Raw genomic sequence first — 23,971 nt, forward strand, 5'->3', positions numbered from 1 at the left:
GTTAATACTCCGTGCTGTTTGTTGTTTGCAGAGGCTGGCTGGAAAGGGAAAGCAGATATGGCCTTCAGCCAGGGCACAACTGGTTTCTTATTGCAATGCCGTGGTGGCACCAGTGGAAAGAATATGTCAAATATGTAAGTAGAAGAGTAATGTAAAATGAATAAGTGATAAAGAACAGAGAGCAAGTGACTGCTCAACCACCAATGCTTGAAATTAAGTATCTCCTGTTTCATAGTGGAAAATAATTGTTTTACTGAATCATTGTTACACTGCAAGCTTTTCATTCAGCTGTCACTTCTTTCAGTTTGATTTCCTCATTCCTGATCATTGAAATACTTTTTGAAACAAAAACATACTCTTACAGAAGTACTTCCTTGAAGTCTCTGGAACCACTCAATAATAATAAAAGTACATTGTTTGGTTTTGACTTCACGCTTTAGGAACGTGGTATGGCTCTTATGCCATAAATTCATGCTGTGTGTACTCTGGGCAGATAAAGGAGGAAATTGATTTCATTTGCCTTAAAGACAATCATGCAAATTAGTTCAACACCTGATGGTGATCAAAGGAGTCCTGCTAAAGCCTTGTGTTATGTGGTGCACTTTAAAGCCCTTCAACTAAAATGTTTGAGATAAAGCATGTACGTGAGTTTGATTTGCATACTGAAGAAATCATGCTTAATAAAATTTAATTAAGATGGAGATAAGTATTCTTTAAAGGTGGCAACCAAGAATGCAGAATAAGGGAAATACACAATTTATCAGAAGAAATTTATATAGCTCTATCTTATCACATACATATTTGAATTTTTATGAATTCAAATAACAAAAAAGGTTCAGAAAATTGCAACGCCTGCATTAACTAATGATGTAATTACAGTTATTCGTTGTGCACAATGAATTGGACAAATGATGGCTTAAATGCTGGAAATACTGGGCAATTTGATCCTTATCATAGTAGAAGTACTCAGATGGATGTGTAACTTCGTAGCTAATACTTTACATAACAGCAGAATACCATTAGTCACTGTGTCTTCTTGAGCAAAGTAAATACTCAAGTTCTGTGGAACTCTATAAATTTTTACTGTCATTCCAATCCGCATTTCAGTCTCTTTTTTATACTTCCAGCTTTAGTGCAGAGTTCTGGTGTTTGGCTGATTAAAACAGGAAGTTAGGGAAGGCTTGTTCACAGGTTTGGAGAGAGAAAGTGTTTTGTTTTGTTCTTGGATGTGCTGTCCTTGTTTCACCATGTGAAATTCAGTAGGGACAAATCTTCAGATATTAAGAGTCTGTAATTACAGCTGTCTAAAATGGTTGTCATTATACATCTGGTTAGAGAAAACAGTTCTGCTATTTCACAGCGTTTATGTTGTGTAGAAGAATATTCCATTGATTTAACTATCTTGGCTTTTTTTTTTTTCTTTTACATCAGTAGTTGTAGTAAGTTTCTTTGTCTCTGAAGTTCATTGCAGTATGTAAAAGTGTTTTCTTAACTGAATTCTGGCAGTCGGTTTCACTGTTGTTAAGTCTTTGATACTGGCTTATAAGTAACTTTTCCACTTGCTTGTCAATTTTAGGATGCAAACCCTGTTGTGATAGAGCCTTCATCTGTCTTGAGTGGAGGTAAGAATTCACTCATAGCTGCTGCAGCCAATACTTCAGAACAGGGAGAAGACAAAATGGGAGGTCTTAATTACTTCAGTGCAACAGAAGAAAAGTTTTCAGATAATATTTCTACTGCATCAGAAGCCTCAGAGACTACTAGCAGCAGTAAGCATAACATCTTATTTCCTTGGAGGTTTAATGTAGAAAAAGTTCTGAGAACCTAGATGCTGCATGGATTCCTCCAGACAAAAAGATACAAGTCTAGGTTGCAGTAGTATCAAGGAGAAAAAAATAAAACAAACAACAGAAACGTTAATGCATATATTTTCAGTTTTGTATATAAGAATCTCAAGAGTTCGATATTCAAATATCAGGAAACAAGCACAAATGCAAAACACATTTGCCCATGTGAACCTAGTTAGGCTGTTTCTGTGAGTATCTCAAGAGTAGATTGCATGTAGTCACTTGTTCACCTTTTCTGAGACAGCTAATTTATTTGCTTCTACTATGAAATTTGAGTTGTGTACTGAAGTTTGAAGAATAGAGAACTTCAGTTATCTTTTAAAATACATTCGTAGTATATAAAAATCAGTTTAATTGATGCATTATTGTTTTAAGGAGTCACTAAATGAAATAGAGAATGTGTTTTTCATGCTCTGCTACAGATGCTCTTTATCCCAGCACACCAGGGACGGATGTGTGTATTGCTAGGCAGCATAACACTTCGGACAATAATAATCAGTGTTTCCTTGGAACCAATGGGAATACTTTGCTTCAGCTCAATCCTCAGAAACCAGGAGCTATTGATAACCAACCCCTTGTAACACAAGAACCAGTGAAGGTAAAAACATCTTCTGTTGCATGAAAACAAAAATAAAAAGCCAACAGTTTTCTCTATACTTGAAGCTGTCAGAGTAGGTGACACAAAAGATGGCTTTTATAATGGACAGTCTTTAGTGAAATAGTGAACAGTGAAACTTCAGTGTTTTTGATATATTTACATTCTATCTTACTATGAAAAACAGATGCTAATTGCAGCTTAATATTATTTTAATAATTACAGCGTTTTGTGTTCACGAGCTAAAATTGTTGTAGCTGTGTGCTAGTTTTTGCACTTGAGATTTGATAAAATTCCTTTTTGTTCAAAAGGCTGCATCGTTAACAATGGAGGGTGGAAGATTAAAGCGATCGCCGCAGCTGGTCGAAGGAAGGGACTACGTCATGGTGCCAGAACCAGTTTGGAGAGCACTTTACCATTGGTATGGAGCAAACCTGTCCTTGCCCAGGCCGGTAAGTTGTCATTATGAACACTTAACTTGCCATAAGCCCTTAAATAATGTGTGAAATCTACAGAGTTTTGCCATTTCCACAAAGTAATCTCTTACGATTAATTACTGCTTCATCTGAAAATTCGTAGACAATGAAAAATCTTGAAGAGCAAGCTGGGGAAATAAACAGTCTTAGAAACAAATGTGGACAGAAAACCTGGAGATTTGTAGGACATACCCCAGAAAATATATTTCAGCAGTGCACAAGTACTGTACAGCTGATCAGCTGATTATGTTGGCTAAAACAGACAAAGATATGAAAACTTTCTTGAAAAGAGGGGAAGAAAAGACCAACAAAACTTAAACAACTGAAATCAGCTTTTTGAACTCATTGTGAGATTTTATGTGTTGAAGATGTAATATCCTTAATTAAAGATTAAACCTCTTACATGAGGGAATGTTTGGTAGATCCCTGATTGTTTTGGCGTTCTTCAATGTAATTCACCTTGTGGTGAGCAGAAATTTCAGAATTGATGGTCTGCCTATACATAAATTTTTTTAATAAGTTGTGAAACATTTTGTAGCCTGCTAGATGAATAAGTTTATATAAGACAGGCCACTTTTTTTTTTTTTAATGTTCTGATTTCAAGCAGATTTGAAGCTGCACTTTTTTTTAAAATTAGTTTTATGTTCGGTGTTGGAAATGGGGGAGAATTTGCTATATGATTCTGTGATGATTTGATCTGTTAGACATAGTATTGACAGTGATTTTTACAGTGAAAAATCACTGGCTTCTGTTACCCTCCTCCCACATATTCTCCATAGAAACAAACACATTTCATAATCCAGAAAAGGCCATATCACTTTATCACAATACAGACTAATACGCTTCAGATTTTTGTGATAATGCCAATAGAAAAGAGGCTTCCATTTCAAATGAAAAAAATTAAGTTTAGATACCCTCTTTGTGCAAATATGGTGTGTATGTATAAGCCTCTGATTTGCAGACCATAATTAGCTAACTGTCAAAATATTTATCTGAGCACTTGAGATGATGAGGACCTTTGGTTGCCTGTGTACAGGGGCTGCTCAGTCTCCTGCCCCACATCAGGGTATGTCCTGCTGCTGCTTTCCAGAAAATGTCAGCACCCTATTTGTTGTTCTAACTGAGGTTTAATGCCATGGAAGTTAAGTGCATTGTATTGCTACTCATGACTTAAGCTGAGTGTTTTCTTCTGATTCTTCTATTCACAAAAGCCCTGCTGTTTATATACATCTCCATTTGGGCAGATCTAGATAGCAAGTTTTTTGTAGGAATGTTGGCTGAAAAGCTGTAAGTCATGTTCCAGGGAAATTTCAGCTTTTTCTGTCAGCATATCAAAATGCAAATTAATTTTGGTGTACTCTTACAACACAAAGACTTGAATTTTATACTATATTTGGAAACAGAAGAAATGTGTGGATATGGTTTATTTTTTAATAGCTGTGAACCTTTTACATTGAAGTATAGACTGAGTATAATGAGTTTCAATGTAAATTCAAATGTATTTCATGAATTTCCAGGAATGTTCTTTCCATAGCATTGTGCAGGAGGCTCTGTTTCCATTAAATAAGATGCTTGCTTTTGATAGTCCGAAACTAAAAAGCTTCAGAAAGTGCACAGAAATGGGTACATTTTTATTGCAGTGGATATTTGCATGAGACTTCATGAAGAAATTCAGAAGATTTCTTGCCCCTTAGTAAAAAATTAATTTTTTTTTATCTATCTCAGTGCTTTGATTGTTGCTTGCTGCTCCTTTTAGGAGCTTCTGGAACACGTATCTCTGAAATGTATTTTAAATGTCTTCACTAGGTGATCAAAAACAGCAAGACAAATGTGCCTGAACTGGAGTTATTTCCTCGCTATCTGCTCTTTCTGAGACAGCAGCCTGCCACGCGAACGCAGCAGTCAAACATCTGGGTGAATATGGGTATGATGAGCCTGAGAATGTTTCCTCAGCATTTACCTAGAGGTAACTTAAGAATGCAGCAAGAATACGAGTGTGCAGTTTCTCAGAAATTGAGACCCAGAGCCGTAGAAGCAAGCTTGCTGCCACTGTGCTTGCACATCAGCTAATCAACTGTGAGGCTCAATCAGCTATTGGTAAAAAATTAAAAGGCTTTCCTTCCCTCTTCTTTTAAAAGGAAGAGGCATGAGGGAGCGTTTTTAGTGAAATCAGTTATTTTGTGTAGTTAGGGCAAATAGAGTGACAAATTCAAAGTGAGAAATGAGCACTGCATAAGGTAAAGAGCTAAGAAGGGCAGATTGATGATCCCCACCGTTAGCTAATTATGTAGCCCTCGAATACACACAGGGTACTTATCTGGCAGTACTGTGTGTAATAAAGTCATCTGGTTCTGAGTTACTTGGGCAGCTAGACTTCAATGCCCAAAAGCATTTTAATATCCTATAGAAAGGGGCTGAACTAATGGAACATGAAGACTATTACTTCATGCAGCTTGGTAAGAAAATTGGGTAGAAATAAACTTCCAATTAAAATGCATATGCTGTAATTGTAGTATTGATGCTCACCAAAAAAACTGTACAAGTCGTTGGCTGAAAAAAGAGTTTGCAGCTTTTCTTGTTTAAGCTTAAAAATCTTACAGGGATTTGGTTTAAGTTATCCATTTGTGAGTGTGTTGCTCGACTTGTACAGTAAGTCTGAAGAAATACCTGATTTTCTCATGTATGTGCATTTGGATACACACAGATTGAATACCCACAGTAACGTATGTCTCAAATTGGGCTCATCTGACTACTGAAAAGATAAATCTTTTAGCCTTTTTGCTCGTAGCATATGTTTAAAAATCTCATGCAGATGCTCCATTTTTCACTGCTTTGGTAGAATCACAAACTGAACGTGTAAATGGTGGCTGCCTGCTTGATCAAGTTCTGCTGCGGAAACTGCCTGCTACCCAAATTTGTTTTTCCTTGGATGTCCTAAAATACCCAAAGTCAAATAGAAGGAATTTTCTGACATGACAATTTGATCTTGATTTAAAATTATTTTGCTCTGCACTAATTCATTTGCCCAATCAATTATTAATCTTTTTGAGTTTTCAAATGTGCTTTCTTGCTGTAATCTTACAACTAATCCTCTGATCCTTAATCTCAGAAAATGCTTTTTGTATTCTTAAAAAAAAAATCAGTACTTTGCTTAATATACTTGAAAACTGACTTGAAAAGTCAGCTCTGCTCACTTTTAAGGTGATTACAGTACAGTCTTACCCTGTTGCCAAATTGCATGTAATACTGCATCTTTGCATATGGTACTACTTAATTTATTTTAATTGTTTGATGAAAGTAGAGCAGTCATTTTTGTGGTTATTTAATGCAGTTGCCCAGTTGGGCTGTGGAACAAAGGCTTTCTATGAATGTGCTCCAGACTGTGTAGGAATGGGGAACTTCAGAAATTTTTAAACTAAAGAAGCTCAAAAAGCAAAGCATAGAAAGTTGGTGCCATCTCTTTCAAACTGAGCTTTTGCAGATGTTTAAAGATGTTGTTTTCTCTAACATGAAAACAACTGATGAAGGGTTTTTTTGCCAACGTAGAAATTCTGATGAAAATCATACGGATTGGTGGTTGTGAGGATGTTGGTTAGAAGTACTTCTGTTGTGAAACGGCTGGGATGCTTTGTCTTTTCAGATCGGCGTTCCACCCAGTGAGAGGTGGAGTAAAGTTGTGCTGCTTCCAAGAGCAGTCAGACCGATTTTCTTTGCCTCATTTTAGCTTGCAGTGTGCTTTCAAAAGAAAATGATGGTGGAATTTTTGAAGCTTTTTAGTTTGAAAACTACCATCCTCTTTGGTACCTTCTTAAAGAGGAAGAAAAGCATGGAGTACTCCAGTCGTCTTGAAATTTTTTTAATTTTAAATTGTTTCCTTTGAGAATTGTAATGGAGCAATTTTCTAATAGGTTTTGGTAATAAGGGAGATGTATTTATGATCGCATAACTTTTGTTTTGTGTTGATGTGAGACATTCCCAAGGGCTGTTAACATCTAGCTTTCAGTGTAACACACTATTCTTATTCTGAAGAAACTGAAGAAAAACTACTTTTTCAAACACAAAAAAACAACTTCTTAGAGTGTGCGTAGTAAGTTGTTACGCATCTGATTTGTATTTCAGTTTGCATATGGGTATATACGTTCTTTTGCCTTTTTCTTTTGTTCTGAACCCAGGAAATGTACCTTCACCGAATGCTCCTTTAAAAAGAGTGCTGGCTTACACTGGCTGCTTCAGTCGAATGCAAACAATTAAAGAGATACATGAATATCTCTCCCAGAGGCTGCGTATAAAGGAAGAAGATATGCGCCTCTGGTTGTACAACAGTGAGGTAATGCTGGTCTGCTTTTTTCTTTCTGTTTAGCAGCATATGAATACTGTATATCGTATTATTTTCATACATGCATAGAAGAAATAAAGGCTATAAGTTTCCTTTGCTACTTGTAGCCATTCATGTCAGAGAAGTGGGACCAAAATGTAAATAAAAATTTCACTAACTCCACTTCTTTTTTTTTTTTTTTAAAGAGATTTTATTGCAAACCAAGCAGTGAAATTTATATTCTGGTGTTATTAGCTTGATAAAGATCAATTTTTCCTGTAATATGTTTAAAAATTGGCAGTTGGCTGACAGATTAATACTCATGATGTAAATTTTCATAGAAACTATTTTAAATGGAAGTAAAAATATGTGCTTTCATTGATAAACACAATACTGTAGGCCTCTGTTGATGCAAGCCAGTAGCCACACAGGATGTGTTCCAAATGTGTATGTGAAGAAATCACAATGAGCGAGCAGAACTATTCCTCCAAAGCACTGGGTACATGTAGTTCTCTATTGAGAAATACCACCTAAAACTGGAGCACTGAAACAGATACTTGTGCTGATCAGTGAACTGCTATATTTAATTAATTTCATTTAATTAATTAGGAAACTGGTACTCTTTTCTGAAAAGAAAGTTCATACTATGTTAGTTTGATTGCTTTGAGATTAAAACATCCTTAGAGAATTTTAGGACTAGCAATAATAACTCTATGAAGTCTTTTTCTCCTACAGAACTACCTTACTTTGCTGGATGATGAAGACCACAGACTGGAATATCTTAAAATCCAAGATGAACAGCATCTAGTAATAGAAGGTATAAAAGGAGGATATGAAATGGTTTTCACACTAAGAACAAATTGTTTTTTGACTCCGAATATCCTTAATATGTTGTGCATATTACACCACAGAGTAATTGCCCAAACTACTACTCAAATGTATTAGCCTGCTGCCCAAACATTTACTCTTTGGAGATGTTTTGAGAAGGAAGAGTATGTGTAAATTTGAACCTATCTGTATATACTGAGAAGAATACTGAAAGAAATACCAAAGCTGCAATTAATTCAGTACTGCTACAGTAGGAACTGGAACACCAGAGATAAAGTGAAATCTGTGTGGTGCATCTGAGGCTTTTGCATTATTTGATTTTCCCCCCCCCCACTGATTCTACAAGAATTCATGTTATGATATTTGTGTGAACACGTTCTTACAAAGCGAAAGGTCAGGACAGCTACTTCAGTCCTGTTTCAGTCCCCATCAGTTTCATTTCTAAGAATTTCATTACGAGTTGTGTTTCTTTTCCAGTCTGCAAAGAACCAAATACATTTCTGCTTGACTGACTGTGCTCATGGTGAAAAAGCTTTGTAAGCGAGCAAAGCCTTTCTTGTTTCAGTTTGTCGATTGAGTCTTATCCTTCTGCCGTGCAGTGCTGTGTCTGGCAGAGTACTGTCAGTTACTAAGAAATTAGACCTTTGCCAGAGATATCAGAGTGCATGAATTAGCTGACTTCTTATATTAGTTTGACTTGACTTTTTGTCTGATCTCTTCATTTGAGAAACAGATCCACCCTGCTGTTGTCCATAAGGTTACACGGGCTATAAATTTGGTTCTTGTGTTGTTTCTGTAGGAGTTTCATTTAGCATAGTTTTATGTTACGCTTCAGGCTGCTGTGCCAGGTGGAATTGTCCTTTTGCCACTTGCTCAGTTCATATATAATCAATTTAAAATTGACACAGTGGCTCATCCAATTAACTGTGTTATCTGCGTTAATCACTAGACGCATGGGAAGAAAGGAGTATTTATGTTTTAGAGGGGAGAGAAGGTCTGCAGGTATCAGCTGAAACAATCTTGAGGGTGTAGTTGAACGAACAAAATCAACACTGCCATTAAAAGAAACCATCTGCCCCTCCTGTTTATTGTGTCATTTGTGGCCAACTATTTGTCACCTACCTGATGAGCTGGCTGTGAGAAGTAATACAGTAAAAAATAACTCTTTTTTATTTTTTATTTTTAACAATATTGGTTCCTTAAGCCAGTTTGCTGATGTGCCCAAGCAAGCACTGTGTCAATGCAAGACAGTGGCTTACAGAGGGAGGGGATTCATGGGGAGGTGGTGGTCGAGTTAGCCGTGTGAGATTTGTCCCTGTTTTGAAGTACACATGAAGCTTTTGTTAGTACACAGAAACAAAAAAGCACTAGTGATCATTCCTGAAATAATACAAGTCTGAAGGATGTCTTTTTAAATATTGAAACAGGAACTGAAAAATTGTTACTCGACAAGAAAAATCTCAGGGCTTCTCCTGTGGGATATTCTTGGCATAGTTGAAGTGATGCCAGCGTTAGAATGATTTTCAGTAATGATGGAAACAATTGGAATGAAAGCAAAAGTAATAATATACTGAAAATAAACAAATGTATGATCTCAACTTGCAAATTTTAATTCAATATATTTAGCTGTATAAGCTGTCTGGAATATTTGGCAAACAAAAAAATCTTGTGCTGTATCTCTTTCTAGTTCGAAACAAAGACATGAGCTGGCCTGAAGAGATGTCTTTTATCGCAAACAGCAGTAAAATAGACAGACACAAAGGTAAGTGCTTGAACCACAGTGAGGAGGAAAATCCAAGAGGTTGCACTGCACTGAAACAACTCATTTTATGTGTTCTTAACATTGGAAAAGGTTTTCTACACCCATGGGGCTTTGCTTGTTCTTTCTGTTTTGTTAACTTAGATGCTAGTAAAGTGTGATAGTTGGATCTATTGATAGATGTATTTTCAGATGCTGAGATGCAGCAGTGGCAAATTCTGGATTTTGTGGGTTTCATCTTTTTTTGATGGTAGATCAAATCCAACAAAATACTGACTTCAATTTCTGTTTACATAAGCAGAGCTGGGAGAGTGGATGCTTTGAACAGGCTGGCCCTCTGTAGGATCTGTGCTGGTTGTAGTCTCATAATTGGGAGCAATTTCAGCTGTAATGGTTATGTGGAAAGGTTGTATTCTGAACCTCATTCCTGACTAATCATTCACATCTGCTGAACTGACATAATTATGTTTTCTTTCTCAGTTCCTACTGAGAAGGGTGCTACTGGATTAAGTAATCTGGGTAACACGTGTTTCATGAACTCCAGTATCCAGTGTGTCAGTAATACGCAACCTCTGACGCGGTATTTCATCTCAGGAAGACATCTTTATGAACTTAACAGGTAATTTTTCTGAGACCATTGGCACTTAGGTGGCATAGCATTTCTTGAAATTAGTTTCTACTTTCAGAAGTAGTATGAGCAAGTCCTTCCAATCCATTGTTACAAAATGTCAACTTTGTAAAAGGTAGTAGTTTAGATGCATGGAGCTGTAACATTTTTTTCTTGTTTTGGGGTGAGTTAAAACAATTCAAGAAGCTTTTGTGCTTCCTCGTTTATATTCATGCTTGAATTTTGTTTAACTTTGGTATTAATTTCTTTGTCATTTCTAGGACAAATCCAATAGGAATGAAAGGACACATGGCCAAATGCTATGGGGATTTAGTTCAGGAGTTGTGGAGTGGGACTCAGAAGAATATAGCACCACTGAAGTTGCGGGTGAGACTGTGATGTGTATTATTTAAAAGCAGAAAAGAAGAATTTTTTAAAACAGCAGCAAATTTAATGCATTTTTTCTCAGTGTTAACTGTATTGGTTCTGGGACTCAAATCAGTATCTCTGTAGAGAAAGGAAAGGAAATGTGGACTATGCTCTGTGTGATAGAAGTTGGCTATGAAGCCAACAAGCATGTCTGGAATCATCACTTTTAACTCCAGAGTGGTCACAGTACTTGCTCCTTTGGGAATGGCCTGTGTCCTGCCAAGACACCCATTTGGAGGTGGCCAGGATGCATCCGTCCTGGGGGTCACTAGCAGAGCAGCTTTCTGTTGAACATAATGATGATTCAGTGGTCGTGAGCTCAAAGGATTTACCTGATGCAATTCAGAGGTTCTGAGATGTGGATTTTTGTAGCTCTTGTTAGGAACAGAAGATTTTGCATTACCTGTCAGTAGTCTCTTATTCTGAAAACACAGGGAGCTGTCTTTAAGTCCTCACAATTGCATTTGTGTTTGTTGATAGCACGCATTTCCTCTATGATATTGCTACAACTTTTGTCATGTAATGTGATGTAATGTGAAGTAACTTTCTGAATTTTTTATAGTGGACAATAGCAAAATATGCTCCAAGGTTTAATGGCTTTCAACAACAAGACTCGCAGGAGCTTCTGGCTTTTCTTTTGGATGGTCTTCATGAGGATTTGAATAGAGTTCATGATAAGCCATATGTTGAACTGAAAGATAGCGATGGTCGGCCAGACTGGGAAGTAGCAGCTGAGGTATAGGTTCAAGTACTTTCATTTGTTTGTTTGGGTTTATTTGTTTTATTCTTCTTTTTCCTTCATAACAGTAAGCTGTTAGAAACTACTTGATTTCTATGTGTGTGGCAGTATTCTTTCAGAATTGGACTGTCTTCTGAAACTTGTTAGATTTGTGATTTAAGGAGTCAGTTTCACATCTGATCTGAAAATGAGTTTAAATATTATGATAAGGTATAAAGATGATACTTCACAGTCATTTTGAATGACTTCAGAATAATAAGGCGATGATCCTTTCAGAAATACTTCAAATGATGTTGTATTTTGATTATCTTGCTAGGGGAAGGACCTATCTTTACTCTCATTGAAACTGAATACTCACTATTTTTAGTAAATCAGTAAACCATTTCTGTGGAAGTACGCTTGAATTCCATAGGCTGACAGAACTTGAGATGTCTTCCAACATAGCCTTTTCCTGTAGTGCAAGCAAGTAGACTGCAACTTCTAACTTTGTGTTGTTTCTCTGCAATTTGTTTTAGGCCTGGGAAAACCATCTGAGAAGAAACAGATCAATTGTCGTAGATTTATTTCATGGGCAGCTGAAATCACAAGTGAAATGTAAAACTTGTGGACACATAAGCGTTCGGTTTGATCCTTTCAATTTTTTATCCTTACCTTTGCCCATGGATAGCTACATGCACCTAGAAATTACAGGTGAATCGTGTTATTTAACTCCCTATAAACTTGCCTGTGCTAAAATAGAAGCTCTGTACATAGAATGGATTTTCAAGGGACAGATCTAAAACATTCTTAATTCATTTGTGTCAGCATTTACACTTAAAACACAGTTAAACAATTTTATATTATAGAGCACAGAAATATTCACTGGAATGCAGTTAAACAAAAATAAAACCTTCAAAAACTGAGCATAGATGGTCTGCTTTCAATCCTGTTGGAAGAACTTAGTACAGAAACAAAAAATTGAGGTTTTTGAGAGCTTTGCTTCTTGTGTTGTGGAACCTGTCCTTGGTCTGCATAGAGCAAGAAGAGGAAAGGTGATAAAAAGCTAAACAGATTTTATTGCCTGGTGATAAATTAAAAAGTATAAAATGAAAATCAGGTCTTAGAGGAAAAAGTTACTTCCGTATAAGTAGAATATGTAATATTTTATTTCCATTAATTCTTTCCTGATTTGCTGACTGTGGTGTTTCTTTTCCCCCTTGAAGTAATCAAACTGGATGGTACTACTCCCGTTCGATACGGCCTGAGATTGAACATGGATGAAAAATATACGGGTTTGAAAAAACAGTTAAGTGAACTCTGTGGACTAAAACCAGAACAGATACTACTTGCAGAAGTGCACAGTTCCAATATAAAGGTAAAAAAAAACAAAAAAAAATTAATTGCTGCAAATTTCTTACTGTTGCTTGTATATGTTGGCGTGTGTCCATTCTTTTTGATATTAAGTTTTGTATACCAGGAATGAGAAATAACTGAAAGTGTGATTAAACAAGTCAGCTTGGCTGTATCTCTACATGAGCTTCAATTTATATCTCAGTCTTACACTGTAGCTCAACTTGTTTTAAATTAAAATCAGGGTAAGCTGAGCAAAGATAAACAGCTTGTAAATAAAATGAGAAGTAAAAGCTTGCAGAAGTTTAGTTGAATTCATTACTAGTGATATTTTTAGAAGAACATGATATAATCATCCTGTAACAAATCTCAAGTGCGAGTGCTGTGATGAGCTTAAACACTGGAGACTAAAGTAGGAGCTCTATACAGAGTGCTTACTCAATGTAAAATCATCTGCTTGTTGGCTCTCCTTTCTTCTTTTAGAAAGGTGTAAGAAAGCAGATAATCTGATAGGGTGTACTGTTTTCAAAAGAACAAAATGTGTTTGGAGTCACAGAAATACTTACATATCTGACTGATCTTCCCTTTTTCAATGAAGAATTTTCCTCAGGACAACCAGAAAGTCCGGTTATCAGTGAGCGGCTTTTTGTGTGCGTTTGAAATACCAGTTCCAGGATCACCTACATCAGCATCAAGTCCTGTGCAGTCAGGTAAAAGAAAACATTCTTTTTCTCATTCATGTAAAATACTCATTGCTTAGGTACTGTAGGAATTCAGGAGAAAAGCCTTACTGCTTAGTACAGGGTAAAAGGTGATGCTAAAAAAATGGACACAAGTCCAAGGTTTGGTCTTCAGAGGTGCTGTTAGCAGTCTCTCTGTGGGCTGATGGTCTGTGATTGTTGTTATGGTTATGCCCAGCATAGCAATCTGAAGATCACTAGATACACGTTTTAGTTAAAAATATGCAAAATATTTTGTTATTTGTGTGTTGGCTCTGATGTAGGATGTATTTAAAAAAAAAAAAAAGTGTTCAGTTTTTGCTCTTTTCTTTATTGTTTGTGGTTTCATGGATTGTGAATGCCTGCTATTCCTTGCTCTTGCATACTCTGGGTTTTGCAAAATTTTAGGCAAATAAAAGATTATGACTAAAAGATTACCTAAAAAGCTTGTGATGCATTATGGTTGATAAAGCTGTAAGAATGTAATTATCTATCTATAGATATCTCAACTGGATCATCAGCTAATGGAGCACCCAACGTAATGATGAATGGGGATCTTCCCAAACCAACCCTGATTCCAAATGGAATGCCAAATACTGTAGTGCCATGTGGAACAGAACGTAACCTTGCCAACTGGACTCTCAATGGTCACGTGCCTGTGCTTTCTGATAGTCCATGCACAGGGTACATAATTGCAGTCCACAGAAAAATGGTTAGTAGATTTTGCATTTGTTTTACGTGACTTGTGTAACACTTAGGGAAAGTCAGTGAGGATATTCTATATCTGTATGATAAATTAATATGTATTTCTTATAAGAGATCGTGAATGTTTCCCTACTGTGTATGCACCAAGTTATTTGGATGTACAACTCTTGTAGATTTAAATAGTAATGTCTACTGTTAGTGTATTTTTCTTCCGTGAGTACTGGCGTGCTTCCCACTTCTCTAATGCTGAGATGCATACTTGGGTGCTCACTAGCTCCCTGATTAAATGTTCTAGGACTCTTTGAGCAGAAAAAACTCTCCTTAGAGGAACTACTTGAAATGTGTTTCTTCTCTGTTATATGGAATAGCCTTATTTCATACTGAAACAGAGTGAAGATGTATAGTACATTCATAGTTCATTCTGTTGGCATTAACTACTCTTCATAAAAAGCATCTGTAGTAGTGTTGAACTCTAAATGTCAGAGTTGGTTGGCTGACCACCTCAAATAGCCATGCATTTGGTGTGCACTATCTCATGTTCTTCAGAGCCTGTTGACATTTACAGCTTAGTGGATGTGGGCTGGGAGGCTATTTTAATTGACTACATGTTTGTATGAGACTTTTCCTGCTTTGTTCTCTCAAGTTGGCTAGAATTTCTTAGGTGCTGGGTAGAATGCTTTCAAGCCATTATAGCTTGGTAGTTGTACAACTTTCGGTAAGAGGAAAGAGGAACCTGTTCCAGCAGTCTTGGTCCACCATTGTCAAAAACCTAATTGATGGAAAGGGTCAGTTGTATATGATTTTTGCAAGGCCATGCAGCTTATTGTACCCAAGTGTCATTAAGTCAGTGTGATGTCTTTGCAAATGAGACATGTAGCACAAAGACCAATTTGTCTGCATGGCGTAAATTGTGTATTCTGTAAACGTAAAGATTTTCTTTCTAGACAGAACATAAGCTTGCCTAGTATAGAGGTCGTTTGGGAGCAGATAGTAGCATCCTTAGGTGTCTGTCTGCATTATAGTGTTGCTATCTGATGAGAAAAGTAAGAAATGTGCGTTTGATATACAAAAAAATGTACATAGTTAAACAGATGTATGTTGATGTGGTCTACTGCTTAAATAACATTAATAATTAATTAATAGCGTTGCTGTGATACTGTAGAATAATACAAAAAGGCTTTCAGGCAGTTTCAGTGAAACTGAAAAAAGAAAAAATTGCTGGAATAGTGCACTTTTAATAGAATTAATGGTTTGTTTTAATTGCTGAAACCTAAAATATAAAACAAGGTCAGCATCCTAGTCATTACGGTAATAAGAGGTTATTATACTTGCATCTGAGTTATTCTTTTTTTCCAATTATGCAGATGCGGACAGAACTATATTTTCTTTCATCTCAGAAGAATCGTCCCAGTCTCTTTGGAATGCCACTAATTGTTCCTTGCACAGTTCACACACGGAAAAAAGATCTGTATGATGCAGTATGGATTCAGGTTTCCAGGCTTGCCAGCCCCCTGCCCCCTCAGGAAGCTAGTAATCATGCACAAGACTGGTGAGTTTGGCATGCCAGCCTTTGACTTGAGCTTTGTAATACTGTAGCTGAGAGATTTGTTTACAAGATTTTAAAAATGGTTGGTTTTCATCTTCATGAATTTGAATTTCTCATAAAGTTCTGTTGAATGAATATATGCTTTTAAATGTACAATTAAGTTTTTAATGTCAACAATCGTAGGAATAATTGTGTGCTTCTATTTCAAGTTAAGATTTCTGCCTATAGATTACATCTAGTGGGTTATTTTCATAAGAATTCATTTCAGAGTCCTGAAGTTTAATGAGAATAAATTAAAAACACAAAAACCTTTAAATCCTTGTAGTGTAGCTAAATGCAGCAGGCCTTCCAGTTGCCCTTAAAGGTATGCTTGACACAACTTAATTGGTTCATTCTCATGCACTGATTGATAACTCATTCAAATGGAAAAATAACACAGCTGTCATGTGGTTCCATTTCATATATCTTCACAATAAATTACTGCATAGTTTGTTACGCAGGGACTTCTAGCAGTCTTGTACATTGTTTCACATTGTTCTCTTCTGTTTCAGTGATGACAGCATGGGATATCAGTATCCATTCACCCTAAGAGTGGTTCAGAAGGATGGAAATTCTTGTGCTTGGTGTCCGTGGTACAGGTAAATTTTTAGACTTAAGAGAATCACTTCAGCAGAAATGTAGTGTACAAAAATGAGGTTTTGATGTATTTCGGTCTTCAGAGCTAATAGCAATAAGAATCAGGAATCTAATTTAACCAGCACCCTCACATGGCAGACTTGTGCTGCAGAATAACTTTTATGAGTCAGAGAGCTGTAAGTTCTGCTGACAGAAACCTTAAATTTGGAGAAAGTCAGGAAATCATAAAAACCCAAAAACCTTTTAACTCCTTACAATCTTCTGTGTGCATTTGTGTCTACATACTGGCACATACATGTACTTGTTCAGATGATTTGTGGGGATTTCATACAAAACTTAACTTTTAAAGTAAGTACATTATCTTCCCTCACTTATTTCTCTACTGTTTGGAGGGTTAGAACTGAAATAGGATGGTTTGAGATTCACCCTGGGCACATGCTTTGGAATTTTCCCTAACAGACATGCTACTGACAGTTTCAGACCTTTACAGTTAGGTAAATGTGTGTTTTCCTGTGGAAACAAAGCATTGTATTTGTGTGTGCAGCAGGTAGTTGTGTTCAACAACATACATAGGTAGATAGCTGAGATTACTCAACTGCTTCAATTTCTCATGGGTATTAAAATTCTGTACTAAACCAGTCCTAAAAATTGTTTTGTAAAAATGTTTATATTTTACTTAGAAGTGTGAAGTAATGTAAAATTGGACAGGTTTTGGGCAGTGTACATCCCACATCTAACCTTTTGTCTTAGATTTTGTCGTGGCTGTAAAATTGAGTGCACAGAGGATAGAGCTTCTGTTGGGAATGCTTACATTGCTGTAGACTGGGATCCAACAGCACTCCATCTACGCTACCAGACATCCCAGGAACGGGTAAAATTGCAACAGAAACCCTTCGTTATTTCTTGGTAGTTCACCAAGATAAAGTTAATAAATAGATTTTTCTAAGGATGCTAGTCATAAACAGTCATCCCTGAATAAACCTATTTGATTCATTGAGTCTACAAAACTGATCTAAAGATAGTCACGTAGCTGAGTTGAACTCAACCAGCTATTCAGAATTTTGTGCTTTACAGATTGTTTTGTAAGCCAAGAATAAGGACAGTGCATTATTTGTATGTTTGCCTCTTCATAATTGAAATATATTTTCTGCTAGCATTTAGTGCATCTGGTTTCCATTCTTAATTAGCGTATGATGTTATTCATGTAATCCTGTGAACAGAGGCTTCCTCTGAGCAATTTGTATATATTTCCAAGTCAGATACAGTTCTATCTCACTTCAGATTGTAGAAGAGCATGAAAGTGTTGAACAAAGCCGCCGAGCTCAAGCAGAGCCCATCAACCTGGATAGTTGTCTTAGAGCCTTCACCAGTGAAGAAGAACTGGGTGAAGATGAGATGTACTACTGTTCCAAATGCAAGACCCATTGTTTGGCTACAAAAAAACTAGATCTCTGGAGGCTTCCTCCCATTTTGGTATGATACTGTTTAATTTTCCTCCACAGCAATAAAAGCAAAGGGCATTGGTTAAAGATTTGAATTGCTAATTATGTCATCTGGTTCTAACTAAGATGTGTTTTTGCTCATGGTCTCATGAGGGCCCTGACTTAGTTTGCAGCACACGTTTCTGTAATGCAGGCAAATAACTTGAAATAAATCTCACATCCCTTTGAATCTTTTTAGCTGAAACACTGCAGCAAGTGGTGGCATTTTGTATTCCGTTTCATCTGTTCTGACAGAGTTCACACTTAAGCAGTCTTTTTGGCAATGTGATCTTTTGTTTAGCATTGTAGCCACCTCCTGTGGTACTTTCAAACTTGGTAGGTTACGCAAAACACCACTATATTTGTCACTGAAGGGAAGCAAACTTTTCCATCATTTCCCTGTGAAAATATTAGTTCCCAATACAAACTGTCACATACTACATAGTTAATGTTTTATTAATAAATGATAAAATGTGTATGCTTCAGAGGGAAAAAATACATTTAACAGTGAAATTACTCTGATATAATACTTTAATTTTTTTTAACGTATTTCTCTCCTTAGATCATTCACCTGAAAAGATTTCAGTTTGTAAATGGCCGCTGGATAAAATCTCAGAAAATTGTTAAATTTCCTCGAGAAAATTTTGACCCAAGTGCCTTTTTGGTACAAAGGGATCCAAGTCATTTTCAGAGAAAACAGTTAACTCCTCAAATTGATGAAATTCCTGAAGCACGGACTCTTCAAGGGGACTCTAAAAAAGTAGATCTGCAGATCACTTATTCAACTGAAGGAGATGTGAACAGAAGTCCATCATCCCTTAACACTGCTAATGTCATGAATAATATCAAAGGTAGGTAATAATTAGGTAGAATTCCACTAAATGCTGATAATTGGGAAAAATGATATACTTTTATAAAAGTTTTTTTTTTTTTTTTTTGCTAAAGCACTACATTATTCTGAAACACCATTTCTGTTGTTTACCTTGGAAAACTTAATGAAGCTTCACCATTTTTAAAAAAAAGAACATTACCGAATACTGGTACTGTTCATGTCTGTGTATAGGGGCAGAATTGAGTCTGAGGGACGTGCTCCTACATGAGAGTTAAATCTCAGTTGATGAGTGTGTGTGTGCACAGCTACTTCTACTTTTATGTGGAACAGTGTTCTTTTAGTGTTTGATTATTTGCGAAAATCTGGACTGTGTGTTTACTTAGCTTAATAGTCCACATGTTTTCTATTCTAGCATCTCCATCTCTGGGAAGGAAGAGTGGAACCAGCTGTCCTTCGAGTAAGAGCAGTAGCCCAAACAGTAGCCCAAGGACTTTAGGAAGAGGCAAAGGGCGCCTGCGGCTACCGCAACTGGGCAAAAACAAACTGTCAAGTAGCAAAGAAAACTTGGATGGAAGTAAAGAAAACTGCACTGACCAGGAACAGAAAATTGCTTCTGATCGAAGTGATACTCTTACGAGGGGGCAGAATTTGGGTGGTAGTCAGAATGAACTGTATACTGAACTGTATACTGCTCAGGACAATGAGGTGACTCTAGCCAACGGATACATCTGTGAACAGAACGCGTATAGTAACGGTAGTATCAACGGCCAGATTGACAACCACAGCGAGGAGGATATTGCAGATGACCAAAGAGAAGAAGTTTGTGTTAACCCTATTTACAATCTATATGCAATTTCGGTAAGTTGGCTTTTTATGCAAGTAAACTATCTTTGTGGCATTGATTGACTGAACGTGTTCATTGTATTCATTATAAAAAGTAAAGGTTGATCGAACAGGAGAAGAAAGTGTAGTCAGCAAAATAAATTTGCCTTTAAAGCTGAGTGAAAAGTATATCTTTGCTTAGTGCTTTTTCTGCTTGGTCAGATCCAGTCATTTAATAAAAAAAGAGTAAAAGCAAAACAGAATTAGCAGGAACACTGTGATATTCTTTATGAGATGAGAAAAATAATGAATGAAAATTTGATAGTAAAAGAAATTGAAGGATGGAGGGAGACTGGCTGTGGATGGGGAATGTTCAGCTGCTGGGGCCAGTATGCACGAGGCGTCTGACACATGCAGTGTGCTGCTACTTCAGAGGAAAAAGATTTTAAGAGAGTCTGTATCATTTAAGCATCTTTGTCGGGTATAGATTGTCACGAACCATTGTTACTCAGTAAAAAATGGTGAATTTGTTCTGTGATGTCTGAGCCTGAATTTTTTCTTCTTTTTCCTCAGTGCCATTCAGGAATTATGGGAGGGGGTCATTATGTCACTTATGCCAAAAACCCAAACAACAAGTGGTACTGCTACAATGACAGTAGCTGTAAGGTAAATCTTCTGTTGTAACAAATTGCAGCCTCAGGTATCTAGATTCAAAGAAACTTGTGTTTTGTGTGAACTCTTCTTTTAAAATCATGAACATCTCAAAAATTGCTTCATTTGATTATTCTTGTGACATTTTTTGTTTTTTAACTAAAATTGTACGTGATGCTTCTGTCAAGTTAACATTTGTTCATCAGCTGCTATCATGTGGTTAAGGGAAGATGCTTGTTTTGTACAAAGATGGAAATGCTACTGAAAATGGAAATCCAAGAGCATATTTTCATGACGCTAGTTGTTTTGTATTCAGTGACTGAATGATTACGTTCCAGTATTTCTGAGTATTTGCATTTGGCTCTATAAAATTTGTTACACTTACCAAGTAAATAATGGAGCCTGATAACTGTAATGAGGAAGGCAGAAAATGTGATCCTTCTAGTTGTGAACAGCCTCTTAAGAGTACCGTTTCCAAGGCAATTGTGTGTATTTTAAGTCGAGTGACAGTAACACAGTTGTACCAATGTGTATTTCAGAACGTGTTTTTTCTGTTTTGTAGGAATTGCATCCTGATGAAATTGACACCGACTCTGCCTACATTCTTTTCTATGAGCAGCAGGGGGTAGACTATGCACAATTTCTGCCAAAGATTGATGGCAAAAAGATGGCAGACACAAGCAGCATGGATGAAGACTTTGAGTCAGATTATAAGAAGTACTGTGTTCTACAGTAAATGGATGATCTTCAACGGGCAGTTTGATGAATGAGGGATAACACCCTGAAACTTACATTTGGCAAAATGTTATTGAGACAGATAAGCTAAGTGTAGTTATTGTACCCTGTGATCTGAAAGCACAAAAAGAAAACCCTAACTAAACAGCAGTTAATATAGAGATAGTATTGTTTCGTTCTGTTGTCTCACTACATGCTCTAAATGTTTCTGATGTTAAGACATCAGGCTGAGACTGCCATTGGCCTTTAAATAAAATGGTTTGAGAAAAGCCAACTAGGACCAAATAAGAGCTAAATTTAATAGTCCAAATAAGAGCTAAGCAAAGTAGTGTAGAGTTTATCAACTATTCTAACAACCCCCTAAATTTCTCCTTAGATTTAAAATATGGGGAAAAAATGTAGTGTTGTCTTTGGACAACATGATGTTGCTACCTCCTTTTTCCTGCAGTTTTATTGCATTTTACTGGCAAAATGGGGAAAGAAAGAGAATGGAAAGTAGACAGATTTCAAGAATGAACACCAGAAGTCGGAAAGCTTTCCAGTTTTGCCACCACTAATGTATCAGTTGCTTTCTTTCTGTATGTTGGGAGCACAACCAAATCCTAATTTGGAAAGAGATTAATTTCTACACTTGAATGGTTTATTTTACTTGTATTTTCTCCACGTGTTGGCTGTGCAGATCAACATGTTTCAGGAATGGCTTTTCTGCCTGAGGAGTGCTATCTTAAACTTTTGAGATGCCTCGAGAAGAAACTTCAGGTTGAAGAGAGTAGCGGTGATTGCACGCACGGTGTCTTAAAATGTGCACATTGCACAAGATGTTCCCAGCTTTTGGAAGGAAAGATGCTTGAGCTTACGTTTCATGACTGGTGTTGCTTTTAAGTTTGCACTTTTAAAAAAAATTCATATAATTAAATTCAAAAACAGTTTGTTTTTGTTGTTGTAAGGGCTCTGGAGTGAATGGCTGTGAATTAATCCACTGTGTATTTCAAACCAATAAGAAGCTGTGGTTGTCAGGTAGCTATCGTAGCATTCATGGGTTTTTATTTTTTTTATCGATTTCTTAATTTAAGAAGGTTTCTTTCTTTCAAAATTTGGTTGCCTTTTGGAATCTTCTGTTTTGCAACAGGTTATGCACATACTTGCAATTAAAACAGAATTTTCATACCCTTCCAAGATGCTCTTTTGAGTTAATGGGCTTATTGCGTTGAAGGAGAGAATGAGCAAGTCTTGGCAGAGACCAGAAAAAAAATGGTTATTTTTTGAGTAGGCATTTCTTGAAACGTTTTCAGTGTTAAAGCGTTAGCATATGTGAATGAAATGTTTCACACTTTCACCCCTTTGTTCTTCAGCTGGATCTAAGATCCTGCTGATTTTGTCACGTGTCATCTTCCAAATTATTTAGATTTTTCTATTCTCACTAACAGTTGATACTTACCTTGCTGATTTTTGAAATAAATTTTAGGCTTCTTTTTAATGTGTTTTACAAGAATGCCAAGCCTGCCAGTAAGTGTATAATTTTCAGAAGGATCTGGGTTTTATCTATTTAAGAAATTATATCAGCTGATCTTGCTGTCTGTATTCAAGCTAAAACCTCCCTGTCTGTGGAGGCCGTGCCTCTGTCAGGGCAGCAGATCAGTTCCAAAATAAGTATTGTCTTACTTGTGAAGTGTTGCTCCCTATCCCATATGCTCTTTTATCTCTAAAGTGATCTAAACATTGAGACTGAAGAAAAATTGTGAACGTCTAGGTTAGAAGCTTTTTTCGGTTCCCATTTGTCTATTCCTCCCTTCCCAAACTCCATGAAAAGTGAAAGATTTTCAACTGATTTACTTTGAAATGTTTTATTTAAGCAGGTAGCACAATCTACTAATGTTATTTGATCTTCTGTGTTTGTTACATTGGTTGTAATTAATTTTTTTAAATTAATTCATGATTTAGTAGTAAATTTATTAAGTTAACTATTAACTACATTCACTTTGTAAATTATTGTATAAAGCTTATTGACAATGCACTGACTTTAGAAAGATGTTAATGTACATAAATACCTTGTAAATAAAATAGTGTTGATGTACTGGAATATGAGCTGTATTAAAAAAAAAGGTATTGGTAATTGTATATGGAGTGAACCTGTTTATCTGTAACTATATTATTCAAACAAATTAAATACTGTGGATGCAGATAGTGTCGCTTCTTGTCAGATATTTTCAATAGCTCTCTTCCTGCCGTGAAGTTTCTGTGCTCTTTTAATGAAGCTCAGATGTATTTTTCAGTTCTCAGGGTTGACGTGTGAGTAACTCCTTGTAATTTGCCCAGCATTGCTCGTAGCAGCGCTACAGTTACTTGATAGTTCTGAGGTTTAAGTTATTTTACTCTTCCATTCGAGGACGCTGTTCAGTTTTTAGAGTTAGTCCATTTAATCCTATTTAAAACGCGTTTAGTGAGAACTATTGGCGATAGGTGGGTGGTTGACTGATGATCTTGTAGGTCTTTTCCAACCTTGGTGTCTCTGTGAGCCTGTGTGCTTCGATATCAGTCTGAAAAGCCTCGTGCACTGAATTGCATTTAATTAAGCAATTCTCTCATTTTTTCTGCACTGTGTTTTTGATGTTGGATCTGAGATGGGTGATGACTGAAGTCACAGCGGGCAAATCTGAAATTCCTAACTAAACTGCCCTGGGAATCCTTCTGCAGATTATTAAAGTTGGGGTGGGGGGAGTCTTTTTTAACACTTAATTATTTTTGTGCGTTTGGGTAACTAAAATTCAAGCTATAAAACTTCATTCGGGTTTCCATGCAGCGATAAACAGCGAGGCCATAGGAGCCCTCAGCGCAGGCCTCGCTGTGGCGGCGGCCCGGGGCGGCTGTGGCGCCGCGCTGCTCTGTGGAGCTGCGGCACCGCGCGAGGGCAGCGCAGCCC

At 36.7% G+C, this 23,971-nt stretch overlaps 1 protein-coding gene across 3 annotated transcripts in view; it reads left to right on the plus strand.

Annotated features, from left to right (window-relative positions):
* The window catches only part of USP32 (ubiquitin specific peptidase 32), a 59,510-nt gene extending 36,279 nt beyond the window's left edge, over nt 1-23,231 (plus strand). Inside the window, exons 12-34 of one of the 3 annotated variants that reach the window (XM_085240879.1) lie at nt 32-134; nt 1,577-1,769; nt 2,270-2,445; nt 2,754-2,894; nt 4,725-4,884; nt 7,091-7,245; nt 7,969-8,050; nt 9,749-9,823; nt 10,301-10,439; nt 10,709-10,814; nt 11,419-11,592; nt 12,111-12,285; nt 12,798-12,949; nt 13,523-13,634; nt 14,144-14,355; nt 15,713-15,897; nt 16,446-16,532; nt 17,281-17,401; nt 17,812-18,003; nt 18,574-18,862; nt 19,256-19,701; nt 20,239-20,331; nt 20,879-23,231. In XM_085240879.1, the coding sequence (XP_085097005.1) occupies nt 32-134; nt 1,577-1,769; nt 2,270-2,445; nt 2,754-2,894; nt 4,725-4,884; nt 7,091-7,245; nt 7,969-8,050; nt 9,749-9,823; nt 10,301-10,439; nt 10,709-10,814; nt 11,419-11,592; nt 12,111-12,285; nt 12,798-12,949; nt 13,523-13,634; nt 14,144-14,355; nt 15,713-15,897; nt 16,446-16,532; nt 17,281-17,401; nt 17,812-18,003; nt 18,574-18,862; nt 19,256-19,701; nt 20,239-20,331; nt 20,879-21,052 (3,742 nt within the window). In that variant the 3' untranslated portion in view covers nt 21,053-23,231. The remainder of the gene's footprint in view (nt 1-31; nt 135-1,576; nt 1,770-2,269; nt 2,446-2,753; nt 2,895-4,724; nt 4,885-7,090; nt 7,246-7,968; nt 8,051-9,748; nt 9,824-10,300; nt 10,440-10,708; nt 10,815-11,418; nt 11,593-12,110; nt 12,286-12,797; nt 12,950-13,522; nt 13,635-14,143; nt 14,356-15,712; nt 15,898-16,445; nt 16,533-17,280; nt 17,402-17,811; nt 18,004-18,573; nt 18,863-19,255; nt 19,702-20,238; nt 20,332-20,878) is intronic. The other 2 variants (XM_085240881.1, XM_085240880.1) reach the window with 2 other exon arrangements.
* The last annotated feature ends 740 nt before the right edge of the window (nt 23,232-23,971 follow it).

This window comes from Meleagris gallopavo, chromosome 21 (genome assembly GCF_905368555.1).
Source record: "Meleagris gallopavo chromosome 21, MGAL_WU_HG_1.1, whole genome shotgun sequence".
In the NCBI taxonomy this organism is placed as follows: Eukaryota; Metazoa; Chordata; class Aves; order Galliformes; family Phasianidae; genus Meleagris; species Meleagris gallopavo.